Genomic DNA, 19,640 nt, shown 5'->3' on the forward strand with positions numbered 1-19,640 from the left:
ATATCTAATACTTTTTCACATTCATTAAGTGAGTACTATGTATCAGGCATTGTGCCTTATGAATCATCATGTTCATCAACATAATGCTTTTTAATTGTTATTATTTGTCCTTTTTTGGCAAAGGAAAATATCTGAAACAATCTTAAGAAGGATTTTTAGAGTGACTAATGATTTGGGAGAACAAATGTGGGAAACAACATTGGTATTATATATCAGTTTTATTATTTATCACACCAATTTGGAACTATTGCAATGATGTCTCACTTCTCCATCTGTAGCTTGAGATAATAGCTGCCAGACAATTGATGTAAAATATTGCCTAGTATTCAAATAATAGGGATCTTGATTCCATGGCTAGCCTATAACTAGTAGTTTATTACACTGGTTCAGAGCACAAGAACAAGCAATAAAAACAACGTAATTTTGATATGTGATTCAAAATGTTCATTCCCATTGCTATTTAAATCTGTGCTAAAAAGTATAAAATAAAGATTTTTAAAAATAAAAATATCCATTCATTTACTTTAGCTTTCTACACACATTAAAGTGCCCATGTTAGGCAGGAAGAGCATTGTACTAAATACTTGGGAAATTAAAATTAAATATAGCCAAATAAAATAAATAAAATTACATATAATAAAATCCCTGTCCTTAAACAACTAGTACAGGGGAAAACACATACACACACACACACACACACACACACACACACATACACAGCAAGATATACTAAGTACATAAAATAGCACAATGTATTATGCCATGTCTGAAAAAGAAAAGATCTTGTCTAATTAAAGAAGTGTAGGAGATTAGGTTGTATAAGCAGTATTAAAGCTGATCTTGATATACAGGCAAAATTTTAATAGAAGGCAATGAAGAAAACAGTCTAGACACAAAGAACAATGTAAGCAAGATATGGAGGTGGAATGAAGCTTTTTCCTTGGTCCTTCCTAACATTGTCAATCTCTTCCTTCTCTGAAACCCTGCATTTTCTGTTTCAAACATATGATACTTATCTGTTGATAGCCTTATTCTTCAGAAAGTTGCTACTTATTGTTACTCTATATTCTTTACTCCTCATTATGTGCTAATGTCAAAATATTTTGTTTCCCAGAGCTAAGGCCCAGCAAGCAGATTGTGCCCTGAGTTTGGTATAACAACTATCCTTTGTACTCCGGATGATCTCACCCTCTGGCAAATGTATTGCTTTGACCAGAAGTCAGTGTTCACTGAGGGAGGTCTCTCTACTTCCCAGGCATCTGAAAGCCAGAAGCAGATGATCCATCACATGTTTTGACATTCTCATAACCCCTGTTTCTTGTGACTTTTCTTGTAAACCAAATTAGATACTGTCACACCAACTCTAGTTCTATACTCCACAAGGTTCTACAACCCTTAAGGTTTGACACAATCAACCTGGAGACTGTTCCCACAGGACTCAGAAATGCCTGCAGTGTTCATACATTGTCCACTGCCATGAACACTCCTAATCAAGACCTAAGAATAATTGTGTCATGATCCAGTCTATTTGTAGTTTCTCATGTATATAAGCTCTGGCTTTGCCCCAACATGTAAAGCCCTCTTTCTCAAGACAACTTCCATTTGCGAGCAATTTCCTCCCTTTAATTAACCTTCTGTTTGATCCCTGACTCTGTTATTTCTATCTGCTCTGTTTAGCTCTAGTCACTCACAGGTTAGAGTCAGGTTCCAGTTTGGTTGACACTACATAATTAAGGACCAACTCTCTATGTTCCACTTTATGAGGTAGTTCCAGAATAAAGTCAGTTTTCTAGATAAAGCCATTTGGAAGATCCTTTTTAAAATCCCTCTCAATGGGCTAAGTCACTTTTCAAAAGTTAATTTTTAGGGGTGGCTAGGTGGCACAGTAGATAGAGCACCAGCTCTGAAATCAGGAGGACCTGAGTTCCAATGTGACCTCATACACTTAACAATTCTTAACTGTGACCCTAGGCAAATCACTTAACCCCAATTGCCTCAGGAAAAAAAAAAAGTTTTTCTCTATTTATAATTCAAATGCTCTAAATGTAGGTCAACAAAAGGTCAATTATCGGAATAGAGTCATATCTTCATTTATAGATATGATTCCCTGAAATGCATCATTGTAAGACAGATGTTTCTTTAAACTAAACTCTGTCCTGCTTATTTGTGTAGAAAAGAACAAGTGAGAGGAAAATAGTAGAAGTTCTAGATATAAGTTTTTGGAAGTGTCATGGACTAGCTGCATCTTCTATAGAGAATGTAAAGTCTTCCCAGACTTTCTTTATCAGGATCCATGATGGGACAACGAGATAAGAAAAAGGCAAGGTCACAAAAGATTGTGAAAAAGAGTGATTTAACAATGCTTATTTGTTGTTCATATTCCTTAAGTCTAATAATGAGCAACTCTAACTGAAGTCTGAATAAACTGAAGTAAAAGAAGAATGAAGGGGTCCCTTAGTCTAGTTTTTCATTTGATGATACCCTAATTGTAGCTAATCTTTGAACTCATTATTCATTAGTTTATTACAAGGCATCTCCTTGATGCCTACAAATATGCCCAGATCTTCCCCTATCTTAACAACACACACATATACACATACAAATATATACACACAATACAAAGCCCATATACACAAACAAACCTTTCTTGATTATATCATTCTCTCTACCTACCTTTCCATCTCTGATCCCTTTCAAAGCCAAACTCCTAGGAAAAAAAAACTTTTCTGCACTTATCTCCTTTCTTTCATTTCTTATTCTTCTATTCCTTGTAATTTGCCTTTTAACTCAATGACTAAATTAAAACTTCATTCTCCAATGTTACCAAAGACCTTTCTCTTTTTAAAAAAAATTCTCAATTTAATAACCCTCTAAAGAGAATGTTTTCATTAACATAGAAACTCATAACATTTACTTTAAAATATACATAATAAATTCTACTTTCTACTTTTAAATATTCTACTGTCTTGTCTGTGATTCCCTCATTACTCTTCTGTTCATTAAAAATGCTATAATTGGGGGATAATTACTTTTGCTCCCCTACTATCCCCTGCTCATTAACATAAAGGAAAGAAAACCCTTTAACAAAGCAAGCCTAAATAGTATGTGCAAAAATTACATTTTTATTAAAAGGTAACTAAAATGCTTCATATCAGTGTTCTGTTGACAAGGCTAGTTACTGCCTTGATCAGAGTACTTAAGTTTTAAAATTGTTTTTCTTTATAATGTTGTTGTCCTTGTATAAACTATCCTGGTTCTTCTCACTTCATTTTGTGCCAATTCAAACTACCCAGAATTCTCTTTCATCATTATTTGAATCATTTCTTATAACCAGCACAATAATATTCCATTCCATTTTATACTTTTACACAACAGTTTGTTCAGCCAATTTTCCAGTTGTCTAAGAGACAATTTAAGGCACTCCTTAGATTCTAATTATTTTCTTTTAGTACTCCATAGTCAGGAAGTATGCTTTGCTTGTGACTATTTCTTTTCCAGAATTATCCTACATAGTAATCCCTATTCCCATGTTCAACTTTTCCTTTGATGCATTTAACTATTCAATTGAATTTGCACCCCTTTGTGTATGTATGTGTGTGTAATCAAACTTCTTTTCAGTTGATTTCAACGAATATTCATTTTCTCCACTCCTTCCTTCATGTCCATTTATTCTTCACATATACCCAACTATGAAAATAGCAAGTTTCACATCCTTCTTCATCTTTTCCTCACTAGTATCTTTTCTCCTCTCTCTTTTTTTCTCCTTCCTACAACTTCAGACTAGAATCATTACATCTCCAGGATCGGTTTTTTCTTATTTAATTCCATTAATAAGCTTTGAAGACATTAAGATTCTGAAAGGACACTTCTTTCTTCTCACCTATTAGAATGTTAGAATCATATTATTAATATAATTCTTTTCAACTGCACAAAGAGGTTTGATTTTTTGGTTTACTATGGGTTTTTGTGTTTGTATTTCAAAACTCTATATTTAATTCTGGTCTTTTCATCAGAAATGCATGTTCTTTATTCCATTAAGTATCCACCATTTTTCCTGTAAGATTATAATTATTTTGGGGAGGAAAAGCCTATTTTTGCCTTTTGGGATATTGTATTACAAGATTGTTTCCCATTTTTAGAAGATGTTAGCACAATTGATATATAGTCCTCACTGCAACCTCTTGGCACTTGAACTGATTCTTTCTGGATGCCTATAGCATTTTTCCTCTGATGTATAGCTCTCAAGTTTGGCTATGATATTCCCAGGACTTTTCCTCTTGTTTTTAGTAGAAGCTTTCAGATATTGTGTAATCCTGACAATAGTTCCTTAGTATATTAGTATATTCTCATAGCCTGTTTGGCTATGAGAGTCTTAGATCTTTCCATTTTGGTGTTTTTTTCAGACAATAATTTGTGAATTCTATCTATACTTTGCTCTCTAGTATAACAATTTTCTATTCTAATTAATTTGATTAGATTTATTTCTGACAAAGTCCAAGCATTTTTTTAAATAAACTCATGAGTTTCAGGAAATCCTTAAATTATCTCTAACATCTCTGAGGTCAATTGTTTATAACATCTTAATATTAAATTTCCTCTATTTGTTTCAATCTTTTTGAGTTTATTATATTTGCTGTCTCATGAAGTCATTGATTTCTCTTTGATCTATTCTAATTTTTATGGATTCCATTCCTTAGATATGATTTACTACCCCCAAGCTTTGTATTCCTTTTCATTTTTTTTCCTCCTGGGCTTTTAGTTCATATTTTATCTCTTGATTTGTTTTTGTCTAGGTATTCATGTAGTGCTTGTAAAAATGATTTTCCCCCTTTGAACCTCTTCTTATAGTTTTTTAAAACTTCATCAGCTCTCCAGATTTAGTTTTTTAATAGGGGCTTTCTGTCAGGGCTAGGTTCCACCTTGACACACTTTTGAATGGGTTGATTTGTTCTTACTCTTTATCCTCTGAGTTCTCATGATGACTTCTTCTTGACATTTGGCTCACTTGGATCTTTGGTGTTTCAAGCCTGAATTTTCAAGGAATCTCATGACATTGTTTGACAGATCCCAGAACTCCTTGTTTTGCGTTATTTTGGTCTGAATACACGGACATTATCTCTTACTACCTCAGAACACAGAGCTTTGCAGCATGCATTTGTCATTTTTTTTTCCTGGTTTCACTGAAGGGGAGGGGCTGAGAGACACAGATGATGTCCTTGATTATACCTATGGATTTCTGGATGCTTTTTTTGCAGCTCTAGGGCAGACTATACTTTCTACTGAATTAAAAAAAAATTTATTTGGTTTGATGTAAACCTCAGGGCTTTGCTGGACTTGATATGGAGAAGCTGTATTATCTGCCTTTGGTTTATACAACAGTGTTCATCTATGAACTCAATTTTTAAATCTAATGACTTTTTCTTCTTTCTTATCCTTTTCTTTTCTGAGGCATTGAACAATGTTGACTTCCCTTTTTTCTACCTTCTACATGTGATTTTTCTGTTTTAGATTTCTCTTCAGGGTCATCATTTATATTCCATACCCATATATGATTTTTAAAGTCCTTCACAATTTAGTTTTAATTTATCTTTCTAGCCTGACTTTACCTTATTCCCTGCTTTATTCACTCAACATTCCAGACAAATTGGTCTATTGACTATTTTTTGTTTATGAGATTCTCTCTCCCACCTCAATCTCTTCCCTCTGTCTGAAGTGTTTTCACTCATCACATCTACCCTTGGAATCTCTCATTTCCAGGCCAATTTCAACTACAAACTCCTATCCTATTCTTTTAGTTAGTAGTATTTTTCACTAACTCCATCATGAAATTCATTTACATTTCCTTTTCATATATTTTGTAACCAATTATGTCTGATTGTTTCCTCCAACAAAATAGAAGTTCCTTGAAGGTGGGCAAGATATTATATTTGTTTGAATCTGAAGTGGCCAGTATGGTGATTAATATATAAGGAGCGCTTAATACATGTTTATTTTCTTGAAATGGAGCTAAGAGAGTGAATGTGTAGGATAAAAAGCCTCAAGGAATCTATACCTGTGGTATACAGCAAAGGTAAGTGATTCATAACAAGATTTAACTTATCCTGGCTTAATTGGTATTATACTTTGATCATTGATTTGGTAAATATTTTAAGTGCCTATAAGTACAAAACACATTAGTAGTATTATTAACACGGAGACAAAAATAAAATCATTTTAGCCCCGAAGAAATTAAATTCTACTGAGACAAACTAAATGTGAGGATAAGTAGAGACCAAATAATTACTGTGAGAAGGGGTATTAGGGACTGGGGAAGATCTAGACATTCTGTAGGAGGCAACATTTGGATTGAACCACGAAAGAAACTAGAGATTCTATGATGCAATACATTACAGATATGGGAGATCAATGTAAAGAGTGGACCTTTCCCCCTTCTTCTTTCTGCTGTGACTTGAAGTCCATTGAATTTAGGATTCTTGAATATATCATCATTGTCTATGACTTTGTTCCCTCATGTTTCACTTTAGGCCTTCAGGTTTCCTCATGATAAATATATATATTGTTCTATTATAATTCTGGTCTATGATGGGGTTTTCTTGTGTTAAATTAAGATCCATACTTACTTTTAAGGATTGGTACTGCCCCAGATTTATTTTTCTATCACTATTTTTTCTGTGGAATGAAACACTACATCATCAATTGCTTATTAGAAGACACCATCCAAATAAGGTATCAACATTTCTTGTATAATTCACAACACATCGGATTTAATACATGCAAAGCAGAACTCATCTCCTCACTAATACCAATCTGGCCTTCCTCCAAATCTTCCTATTTTTTTAGTAGACAATTCCAGTAACTCATATTTATAACTCAAAGCATCACTGACTTTTCTTTTCCTCTCATCACTCATAATCAGGTACCAAATCCTATGTACTATACTACTACAATATTTTTTAGATATTTTCCCTTTTCTATACTTATACCATTACTAATCTAGAATTCAGTTCATCTTGACCTTATCTGGACTATTACAGAAGATTTCTACTTTATCTTCCTGTAATGACTCTTTTCTTTAATCTATCCTACAAAAAGCTTCCAAAATTTTTCTCCCTAAAGCATAGATCTTACCATAATTTTTCCCTGTTCAAAAATCTTCAGTGTCTTCCTAGTTATTCACTTGAGAATAGCATGTAAACTTTCCTAGCTGGAAAATAAAGTTCTTGATGATCTTGTTCTAATCAAATATCTGTAGTATTTTTTATCTTTTCTATTCTTTTAAAAATATCTTTTTATTGATGTTTTATTTTTTTTCCTACATCACTAAACCAGCCCATTGATTCTTCCCTTTATTCATTTCCAGAGAGCTATTCTATATGACAAATAAATTTTTATTGGTGTGGGAAAGAAAAAAAATCAGTGCAACTGAAAGATACATTGAAAAAGTCAGAAAATATGGGGAATGTGTAATAGAGTCATCCTACCTCAACAAAAGGGTGAATTGGGGGAGTCTTCTCATCTTTTCATTTGAGTCCCACTTGATTTTTATAATTTTGTTACATTTACTTTTGTCTTTTTTTGTGATGTTCTTTCCATTTCCATTATTATAATGTTTCTTCTTGCCTCTGCTTACTTCATTTTTCATCAGATCATATAAATCTTTCCATGCTTCTGTATATTAATTATACATTTATAATACACTAATATTCCATTACAATCATGTACAATAATTTGTTTAGTCATTCCCTAATTGATAAGCATCTACTTTATTTCAAATTTTTAGTTATCACAAAATGTGCTATTATAAATATTTTGGAATCTATGTACTATTTTTCTTATAAATGGCTTCCATAGGTTATGAATAAAAGTTCTTATTCAAAGGCTCTTGATATTTTTGTCACATTATTGACATAGTTCTCAATTACTTTCCATAATGGTTGTACTATTGGACAGTTTCACCAACAACATATTGGTGTCCCTATCATTCCACAATCTCTCCAACATTACCTGTTGCCATTTTCCCCAATTTTCACAGTGAGAAGTGAAATTTTAGGGTTGTTTTCTTCTATTATTAGTGATTTGAATCATTCTTTCATGAGATTGTGGATACTTTGCCCTTTTGAGAACTCTTAAACCATATCTTTCAATCATGTATCTATTACAGAATAAGTATTAATCATATATTTTTTCATTAATTTCTTACATATCTAGGATAACTAAACCTTTATCAGAGAAATATGATACAAAGAATTTTTCCCACCTGACCAGTTCCTTGGGTGCATTAATATTTTCTGCAGAGAGGCTTTTCAGTTTCAAGTTTCCTCTTCTGCTGTAAATATAGTATTATATTCCTTCAGTTATTTTATTTTAATCTTTTAAAAGTGGCTCTGTTCCCACTGGTCCTCTTTGCCTCACTGCAGATGCCCTCTTCTTGATTCATATCCCTTTCTATTTAGGGTTTTTAATTGGTTCCTCCTTATTTCCTATTTTTCTTTGGTTATATATCTCTTCCTCCTCTTATTTCCTCTCAGCCATGTAAATTATGTCTTTTTCTACTTTCCTTAACTAGTCCTGCTGCTTAGTTTTTAAATTTCATTTTTACCCACTTTCTAAAAATGATTTCTCTAACTCTTGTCACTATCTACTCTTTCTGTTTACTCTAGACCCTCATTTTCTGATTCATGACCCCCTAAAATAATTTGGTCTCCTCTTCCTTTGTGTTCTTCATACAATCTGAGTTTACAAGATATCCATTCTATGCTCTCTCCTCTTAGTGTTTTCTCACAGATCTTTGGAAGGCTTCCCCATGGATTTCTCTTTTTCATTTTGCCTCACTTTCAACATAATGTCAATGATTTTAATTATCATAGAAGATAATGCCATATAATAGAATTGCTCCCTTATTCATCCCTGACTATGCAGCTCACTATTGATCTATACCTTCTCTTGTTGATCTCATTCTTTCCTGTTTTCTATATGAGTCTGGAAATCTCTTTCCTCTGAACATGCTCTCCTATTCCTCCCAGTAGGAGTTGCCTTCCAGAGTTCCAACCAATGAAGACAAGTAAACTTTTCAAGCACCAAATCCCCCAGGTATACAGTGAAGTCCTCATCTCTCTTTATCAGCCATTTTTCTTCATCCACAGAAGCATTCATCAGTGGAATCTCTCCTAGCTCCAAAGTAAACCTCCTTTCCCTTTCCACTTTTTAATATTTTTACCCACTTCTCATCTATCCCTTGTCCCACAGACCATAGAGACAATTCTCCCCTCTTTGCTGGCTCTTGATTTGACCCTTATGCACAATTCAGTCTTTTCTATCCCTCTGCTCTCCTCTCTCTCTCTTATAAAATAATCTCACAAAAGAAGTCTTCACCCTTAGGCAAGTTGTTCTATACATAATACATATAGTTATTCTATACATAATACATATAGTTATTCTATACATAATACCCCTTCTTTACTTATGTTTTACTTATTTTTACCAGAGTTCCATGTTTACCACTATTTCCCTGTGTACATTTAGAAAGAAATCTCTTACTGTTCTCTCTGCTTTATTCACTCCTCCAGAGTTAGTATTGTTGGGGTTGTTTAGGAGACAAATAATCCCTTCAGCTCCAGTTTTCTTTCTAAAAATGTTTCAAAGTTTTCATTATTATTTTGGGGCTATATGGTTAAGCTTAAATATGTAGGACAAATCACCCAATTCTTGAGTATCCTGAGTTCCACTATTCTTTGGAATACATCATTCTATTCCTTCCTCCTTTTGACAGTTAGTGGAGAATCATTTTATATTACCAGAATGGCTTTTTTGGTATTTGAAACCTTCCTAATAATGACTTGCAGAATGTGTCATTTTTAAATTAAAATGTTTGCTCTGATTATGTTAAGTTCAAAGGTTACAAATAACATTTTAGTGGCTTTGCTACTAAAAAAATCAATTTCCCATGTAGGACTATAAATAGTTGAACCTCATCAAATCCTTTATGATTTATTTTTCCTAATATTTTATACTTCTCTTTAGACCTGTATTGGAAAGTCAAATTTTTTATTCAATTCTGTTCTTTGCATAAGGAATTTTAAAATTCAATTGCTATTTTTGCCCTTTTGTTTTAGATTATAATGCCAGTTTTCCTTGAAAATTTCTTGAAAGATGATATCTAAGCTGTTTTATTTGAGCATGACTTATAGGTAGTTGAGTAATTCTTAAATTATCTCTCCCAGATCTATTTTCCAGATCAGTTGTTTTTCCAAAGAAATAGTTCACTTTTTTCTTTTTTTCATTCTTTTTACTTTGCTTGATTATTTCTTGGTGTTTCATAAAGTCGTTAGCTTTCATTTGCCCAATTTTAAGCTTTAAGAAATAATTTTCTTTAATGAGTTTTTGTGCATTTGTACAATTCTGCTCTTCACAGCATTCTTCTCTTCACTGGATTTTTATGTCTCTTTTACCATTTAGCCTATTCTGTTTTATAAGGTAAAGTGTTTTCTTCCATATCTTTTCATATCTTCTTTACAAAATTTTTAAACTCCTTTTTTCATGATTTTCTTGCATCACTTTCATTTCTCTTCCATTTTTTCCTCTACCTTTCTTGATTTTTAAAATTCTTTTTGAGTTCATTCATGGCCTGAGATGAATTCACATTTTTCCTTGCAGCTTTTAAAAAGACACAAGAATGTGGACTTTGTTGTCTTCTTCTGGGTGTGTATTTTGTCTTGTCACCATAGTAACTGTCCAACATCAGACTTTTTCCCTGTTATTTACTTATTTCTAGACTATATCTTAACTTTTAACGTTATGTTAAATTGGGACTGTGCTTCCCAAGTTGAGAGGGCACTGTTCTAAGTTTCAGGTTTTTTTGCAAAACTATTTTCATAGGTAACTCTGGAGACCAGCAGGTTTTTGGCTCTTCCAAAGTTGTAAGATCTAGGAAGAGATGTACTTGCTACTGTCCTATACTTTGCACTAGTTTGTGAGTGACCACAAGCACTCTTTTCAGCTCTGGAAATGTGATAAAGGTTCCTGTTCATCTGTGGTCACAAGCTCTGTTGTGCCAATATTCCATCTCACACTGGGAGTAAGACCTAAGTAGAAGCAATGAAACAGAATCCTATCCCTGGTACCAGCTGAGGGATCTCTGTATTGTCAAGTCCCTTTACCTTTGTGGGCTGAGAGGTCAGGAAATTGCTACTGCTAGCATGAATTCAGTCACCCCAAGACCTGTTTCTTGTTTATGCTGGTGTGGCTGTACTAAGTTCCTCTATAACCCTCTAGAAAAGACTTTTCCTGTTGACCTCCCGAGTTGTCTTGGGATAGAAAATTGTACACTCATCTTTTTCCTGGGTTCTATCAAGATATAATTCATTTAAGGTCATTATTTAAATATTTGAAGGGATTTGGGGAAGAGTCAGGTGACTCACTGCTTTTACTCGTACATCTCTGTTTCCAAGTTTAGTATATTTTGCTAGCATAATGAACACATTTTCTTTTAATATCATTGTTTTTTGCCACCTTCTAGGGTGTCCTTTAATTTTGTGTCTTACATTCCCTATTCTGTATTCTCTCCTTTATTTCTTCAGTGAGGTTTTCCATTGAAGATTCTAGTTTTTCTATTATGTTTATAAATTTTGCTTTGCAGAACATAATTCTGCTCTTATAATTTTTATTTTTCTTTCATTATTATTATTTGCTTTATGACCATGTTGGGAGAGAAAAATCAGAATGAAAGGGAAAATTCATTAGAGATATTAAAAAAAAACAGAAAAAAGAAATGAACATAGCATGTGATGATTTACATTTAGTCCCCTTTCTTTTTTTTCTGAAGGCAGATGACATTTTCTGTGCAAAGTCTATGGGATTGCTTTGGATCACTGAATCACTGAGAAGAGCCATGTCTTTCATACTGATCACCACACATTCTTGCTGTTACTGTGTACAATGTATTCCTCGTTCTATTTGTTTTGTTCAGCATCAGTTCATGTATATCTTTCCAGGTCTTTATAAAATTAATTTGTTCATCATTTTTATAAAATAATAATATCCCATTACTTTCATATGTCATAATCTGTTCAGCAATTCTCCAATCAATGGGTATCTATTCATTTTCCAATTCTTTGCTACCACAAAAAATGTTATAAACATTTTTGCACATGTGGGTCCTTTCCCCTTCTTTATGATTTCTTTGGGATACAGACTCAGGAAGGGCTCTGATAGGTGAAAAGGTATGCACAGTTTTATAGCCCTTTGGGCATAGTTTCATATTGCTTTCCACAATGGTTGGATTATTTCACAACTAGACCAACAATGCATTAGTGTTCCAATTTTCCCACATCCTTTCCAAATTTGTCATTATCTCTTGCTATCATCTTAGCCAATCTAAAAAGTTTGAGGTGGAATCTCAGGGTTATTTTAGTTTTCATTTCTCTAACCAACAGTGATTTAGAGCATGTTTTCATATTATTATAGATAGCTTTAATTTCATCATTTGAAAATTGTCTGTTCATATCCTTAGAGCATTTATGAGCTGGAGAATGACTTGTATTCTTATAAATTGACACAGTTCTTTATATATTTTAGAAATGAGATCTTTATCAGACATACTGGCTATAAAGATTTTTCCCCAGATTTGTATTTCCCTTTTAATCTTGTTTTTGTTGCTTTTGTTTGGACAAAATCTTTTTAATTTAGTATAATCAAAATTGTTCATTTTACCTTTGATAATGTTCTCTAGTTCTCCTTTGTCATAAATTCCTTCATTCTCCAAAGATTTAATAAATAAATTATGCCTTGTTTCCTAATTTTTTTTTTGTATCAACCTTTATGCCCAAATCATGTATCCATTTTGATATTTTGGTATGACGTGTGAGATGTAGGTCTACAGCAAGTTTCTGATGAATTTTTTTCCCAGTTTTTCCAGCAATTATTGTCAAATAGTGAGTTCTTATTGCAGAAACTGGAATTTGGGTATTTATCAAGTATTAGATTGCTATAAGCCTTGATTATTGTGTCATCTGTATCTAATTTATTCCACTATATAAAATATAATTTATTCTAATTATTAATTATCTAATTGATTCACCACTTTATTTCTTAGCCAGTACCAAATGGTGTTGACTACTGCTTTATAATATACTTTTAGGTTTGGTACTGCTAAGCCACCATATTTGTATTTTTAAAAATTAATTCTCTTGATATTCTTGAGCTTTTGTTCTTCCAGATGGATTTTGTTATTATTTTTTCTAGTTCTATAAAATAATTGTTTGGCAGTTTGATTGGTATGACACTTAACAGGTAGACCAATTTAGGCCAAAATGTAATTTTTATTATATTAGTTCAGCCTAGCCATGAACAATTGATATTTTTCTAATGGATTTGATCTGAATTTATTTGTGTGAGAAGTGTTTTGTAATTATGTCCACATAGTTCTTGGGTTTGTCTTGTTGGTAGATAGACTCCCAAGTATTTTCTTTTGTCTACAATAATTTTAAATGGAATCTCTCTCTTGCTGATGAGCTTTGTCAGTAATATATATAAGAAAAGCTTATTATTTGTGTGGGCTTATTTTATGTCCTGCAATTTTGCTAAGGCTATGAAATGTTTCCAGTAGATTTTTGGACAATTTTCTAGGATTCTCTCACTATGTCATCATATCATCTAGAAAGAGGGATATTTTTATTTCCTCATTGTCTATTCTAATTCCTTTTATTTCTTTTTTCTATTTTTTTTTATTGGTAATGCCAGCATTTTTAGTACAATGTTGAATAATAGTGGTGAGAATGGCATCCTTCTTTCATCTCTAATCTTATTAAGAATATGTCCATTACAAACAGTACTTGTTGTAGGTTTTAGATAGTGCTTTTTATTTTTAAAGAAAACTTTCTTTAATCCTATGCTGTCTTGTATTTTTAATAGGAAAGCGTGCTGTATTTTGTCAAAAGCTTTTTCTGCTTCTATTGAGATTATCGTATGATTTCTGTTAGTTTTTTATTGATAAAGTCAATTATGATAATAATTTTCCTGATATTAAACCAGTCCTACATTCCTGTTATAAATTCCAGATAGTCATAGTTTATTATCCTGCTGATAAGTTGCTGTAAACTTTTTTGCTAATATTTTATTTAAAATTTTTGCATCAATATTCATTAGGGAGATTGGTCTATAATTTTCTTTCTCTTCCTGATTTAGGCATCAGTACTATATTTTTGTCATAGAAGGAATTTGGCAGTACTCCTTCTTTACCTATTTTTCTAAATAATTTATGTAATACTGGAATTAATTGTTCTTTAAATGTTTGGTTGAATTCACTTGTGAATCGCTCTAGCCCTGGAGATTTTTTTCTTAAGGAGTTCATGAATGGTTTGTTCAATTTATTTTTGTAAAATGCAACTAAGTAATTTAGTTCCTCTTCTGCTAACTTAGCAATTCAACTTTTTGTAAATATTCATCAATTAGATTGTCATATTGCTGCCATATAGTTGTGCAAAATAATTCTTTATTATTGCTTTAATTTCTTTTTCATTCATGTTAAGTTCATTCTTTTCATTTTTGAAGCTAGTTATTTGCTTTCTTTCCTTTTTTCTAATCAAATTAACCAAAATTTATCTATTTTCTTGGCTTTTTCATAAACCAACTCTTATTTTTATTTATTAGTTCAATAGTTTCCTCAGTTTCCATTTTACTAATTTCTCCTTTGAATTTCAGAAATTCAAATTTTGTATTTAATTGGGAGTTTTCAATTTGTTTTGTTTTTTCTAGCTTTTTTTAGTTGCATGTCTAATTCACTTATCTAATTCTTTCTCTATTTTAATCATGAAGCTATTTAGACATACAAAATTTCCCCTAAGAAGTGCTTTGGCCGTATCCCATAGGTTTTGATATGTTGTCTCATTGTTGTCATTCTCTTGTTTTTGTGATTCGTTGTTTGACCCATTCATTATTTAGAATTAGATTATTTAATTTCTGATTGATTTTTTAGTCTATCTTTCATTGGTCCTTTATTGAACATAATTTTTATTGTATTGTGGTCCAAAAAGGAAGCATTTACTATTTCTGCCTTTAAGCATTTGATTGTGACGTTTTTATGTTTTCATATATGGTCAATTTTTGTGTAGCTGCCATGTACTGCTCAGAAAAAAAAGTATATTCCTTTCTGTCCCTATTCAATTTTCTCCAGAGGGTTATCATATCTAGGTTTTCTAAAATTCTATCAAACTCCCTAGTTTCTTTCTTGTTTATTTTATGATTAGATTTGTCTGATTTTGAGAGGAGAAAGTTGAGGTCCTCCACAAGAATAGTTTTTCTATCTATTTCTTCCTGTAACTGGCTTAAAACCTTCTCTAGGCATTTGCCTTTTCTACCACTTAGTGCATATACATTTAATATCATTACTACTTCATTATTTATGGTACCCTTTATCAAGATGTACTTTCCTTCCTTATCGCTTTTAATAAGATTTAATTTTACTTTTGCTTTATCTGAATTCAGAATTGCTACCTCTGCATTTTTTACTTCAACTGAGCATAATAAATTCTGTTCTAGCCTCTTACCTTTTCTCTGTATGTAGCTATCTGTATCAAATGTGTTTCTTGTAAACAACATATTGTAGGAATCTGCTTTTTTAATACACTCTGCTATTTATCTCCATTTTATAGGAGAGTTTATCCCTTTCACATTCACAGTTATAATTACCAGCTCTGTATTTCCCTCCATCCTATTTTTTCCCCTGTTTACACTTTAGTTTTCTTTCTACCCTATTCTTAGGCATATGTTTTTTATCCACTTTACTCACTACCTTATCTCCTATTATCCCTTTCCTTTCTTTTAGTAATTTTTTTAAACATGGAGTTAAAATCCATGTTCTTATCTTCTATCAACCCTTCTCCCCTTCTCCTAGTTTTTTCCCCTAGTATTTCTGTTCTCTCTTGTATCCTGTCCCTTGCTTTTCTTTCCTTTTTTTCTCTTCTTTTTAGCATTAGATAAATTTCTATACCCAACTGACTAAGTTATTCTCCCTTAAAGCCAAAACTGAGGAAATCAAGCTTCATTTAGTGCTCTTCCTCCTTCTTTCTTTCCTTGGATTGTAATAGGTGTTTTGCACCTGTTCATGTGAACTAATTTTGTTCTTATACCTTCTCTTTTCTTTTTTCCACCCCTTAACATCTTTTTCTTTGGTATCATCACATCAGAGTCCATTCACAACCACACCTTCTCTTCATGTGAGGCCCTCCTCTGTCTTCTCCTGTGACAGATACAGTTCTCAAGACTTATATACATTGTTTTCCTATCTAAGGATGTAACAAGTTCAACCATTATATAAGACACATTTTCCATCTGTGTATCTTTCTGTGGTTCTCCTGAGTCCTGTGTTTGTAGATTATCTAAGTTTTTTTCAATGGAAATGACTGCAAATCTCTTACTTCACTGAACTCCATTGCCACCCATGAACAATGATGCTGAGTAGTTAATTTTTGGTTGTAATCTCAATTCCTTTGTCTTTTGGAATATGGCATTCCAGGCCCTCCAATCTTTTATTGCCATAGCTGCCAGATCCTGGGTAATCCTGACTGTTGTTCCTTGATATTTGATTTTTAAATTTTTTTTTGGTGATCTGGCAGTTTGCAGTACTTTTTCCTTGAGATTGTAGTTTTGGAGTTTTGCAACAACATTCCTTGGTGATTTTCTTGTGGAATCTCTTTCCAGACATGATTAATGGATTCTTTCAAGAGTATTATTTCCCCTTCTATTTCTACTATTTTGGGGTAGTTTTACTCAATGACCTCTTGTAGGATGCTATACAGGCTCTTTTTTGTGTCATGGCCTTCAGACAGGCCAATAATTTTTAAATTGTCTCTTTGGGATCTATTTTCTAGGTTTCCTGTTTTTTCAATGAGGTATTTTACAGTTTCTTCCATTTTTCTGCCTTTCTGGTTCCAAAATTCCTAAAGTCCTTTCTTCCTATCTATATAACATTTAAATACTTTGTGTATGTATACTATGTATACATATATACATATATGCTATGCATATGTATCCAAAAGTCATAGTATAGTTTTAAGTTGATATATAGGCTTAACTTGATATTTATGTTGCAGATATCTTATATGTACTTATTGTCTAGGGATTATTTCCTTATTTAAGCTTGTATCATCAATAATAAGAATGATGTTTGATACATAGTAGACACTTATTAAATAAAACAAGTATTGACCAACTGATATTGTGAGCCAAAAAGGATGTCCTTGATACAACATCTATATATCAAATGAGTAGATAACAGATAAAGTGATCTCTCTCTGTCATCACTTAAAGGAACCACATATTACCCATTCTGGCATGGAATCACAACCAGGCAGATTTTTGCCAAATTCTAGGAAATTTCTAATCCATTTAATATGAAGAAACCAGTATAGCAGAAAGTTCTAGAAACCAGATTTTTAAAATGGAAGACTCTGAATGCAGATGGAAGCATACTATTTTCACTTTTTTCATGATTTTCTCCTTTTGTTCTGCTTCTTCTTTCATAGCATACTAATATAGAAATATGTTTAACATGATTGTACATATATAACCTATATCAGATTGCTTAGTCTTGAGAAGGAAGGGGATGAAAGGAGGGAGGGAGAAAATTTTGGAATTCAAAATCTTATTTTAAAAAAGAATTCTGAAAACTATCTGTAATAGATATCTGTAATTGGAAAAATAATGAAAATATCATTTTACAAAATGAAAGACTCCAAGGTTTTGAAAAGACAAGAACATGAAAGATTATAGGGGTAGAAAAAAATATGGTTCAAAAGAGTCTGTGCTGACACTTTTTCACAGTATTGTATAGCATCATAGCAAAAGCTGGTGTTAATAGAACATAGTACTTTTGGCAGACTGGATTAGGGGAGAGTAGAGTATAGTAAGGGAAACAAATAAATCTGACAAGGATTGTGATAACATTTCTAATCAACATGTAATAAATGAACTAATTTTTAATTAATGTATAAAGGGTCTCAGGTGAATGTAAGGGTTTTTATGGGCCAGAACTCTAAACTTGAAACAAGGTACTAACTAAGTGGAATTGATGAAACAATGATTATCTAGTTTAGCATGTGCTTAATAAATTCAGTATGATTGATTTAATCTTACAACAAATAATAGTTTCCTAGTGATAGAATGATTGGTTTATACTCAGTGTAGAGCATATAAGCTAGGAGCCTCAGCTAGGTTGATTGAGGGGCAAAGAAGACAAGAGAACTGGAGACAGGAGCTTAAGCTCTTGGAGTGAAGGAGAGAAAGATTCAATTTCATCTTCAGTCAGGCTCCTGGTGGCAAGCTCTCCTGCTTAGTTTCTCCACTGAAACCAAGACCCCAGAAGGCCTTTAAGAAAGCTAACTGGGCCCCAGAAAAGGAAACAAGACTTTGAAAGAGACAATAAAGGATTTGGACTTTAACATCTGGCTGTTCTTATGATGATTACTGAACTGAAACAAAGGCTGCTCCTAAAGGCTCCAAGAAAACCAAACAAAGAGAACATTACAAAGAGTATTATTTTTTGGAGCTCTATATAGTATAGGAATGATATGTTTTCTCTATCATATGTTATTAATGTTTTCTTCTCAACTAGATTGTAAATTACTTCGAGGTACCAAATATGTCTTATTTTCAAAATCTCCCATAGCACAAGGTTAAAGATATTCTGGTACTCAACAAATATTGAAAAGAGTTACAAAAAACAAGCATGCAATAGAATATTCTGTCATCCCAAGTCCCTTGTTCTTACCTTGGCAGAGAGGAATGGCCTCATTCCACATGTAATAGCCCTGGGGATGCCAGGAGCATATTGCCTTGCTGTGTCCAACCAGGCGGTAGCCAGCATTGCAACTAAAGTGGATTGACCCCCCAGGATGGGTGCTAGGCTGGCCAATAATAGAGCCATGGAGTGGAGGGCTTGGAATGCTGCAATAGGGAGCTGAAGGAAGAGACAAAAAGAGAAAGTAGAACTATCTGAGACACAGATAAAGCTTCAGTCTCTTGGCATCCCAGCAGAAGGGCTGCTTCTCATCATCAGGTCCAATGGAAGAATCGGTCAGTTACCTTAAATGAACTAATGGGTTAATTTAATCCAAACAGTGAAGCTAGTTATGCTGACATAGCCACAGTTACACTCAGTAACACAAATTAATTCAGTTCCCAAATAGCCCAGGGCAAACAGCAATTTAAATAGATTAGTTGCAAAGTTGATTTTTTGGTGAACTCTGGATTCTTATTTGTAATGAGCCTAAGGAAGGAGGCAAGGAGAACTAGAATGTGTGAAACCCATAGTATACTAATAGTCACACTTGAGCCAATAGCTTTTGTTCCTTTCCTTCAAGATTTTCCTCAGATAAACTCATGATGAACTTATGGGTCCTAGCTAGGGGAAGATGACCAAAAGGCAAAAAATCACATACTGTCTTTCATTTCCTCTTTCCTTCCTCTCTTGTCCTTGCCTAGGTCACCTTGACAGAGCCTGAATCTGAATCGATTAGGAGAGATGTAAAGATCTTAGTTGATGGGCTGTCATGTGGAAGAGGAATGATACTTGTACTGCTTGTTGCCAGAGGGAAGCTACAGAAAGGTAAAAGTATGCCTAATGAAGGGGAAAAAAATCAGAGTTG

At 32.9% G+C, this 19,640-nt stretch overlaps 1 protein-coding gene across 1 annotated transcript in view; it reads right to left on the reverse strand.

The window, feature by feature from the left end:
* Positions 1 to 19,640, reverse strand: part of CSMD2 (CUB and Sushi multiple domains 2) — a 988,708-nt gene that overhangs the window by 61,631 nt on the left and 907,437 nt on the right. Inside the window, 1 exon segment of the mRNA XM_074305059.1 lies at positions 18,764 to 18,952. Within this exon segment, the coding sequence (XP_074161160.1) occupies positions 18,764 to 18,952 (189 nt within the window).

The sequence above is a fragment of the Sminthopsis crassicaudata genome, chromosome 3 (assembly GCF_048593235.1).
Source record: "Sminthopsis crassicaudata isolate SCR6 chromosome 3, ASM4859323v1, whole genome shotgun sequence".
Lineage (NCBI taxonomy): Eukaryota > Metazoa > Chordata > Mammalia > Dasyuromorphia > Dasyuridae > Sminthopsis > Sminthopsis crassicaudata.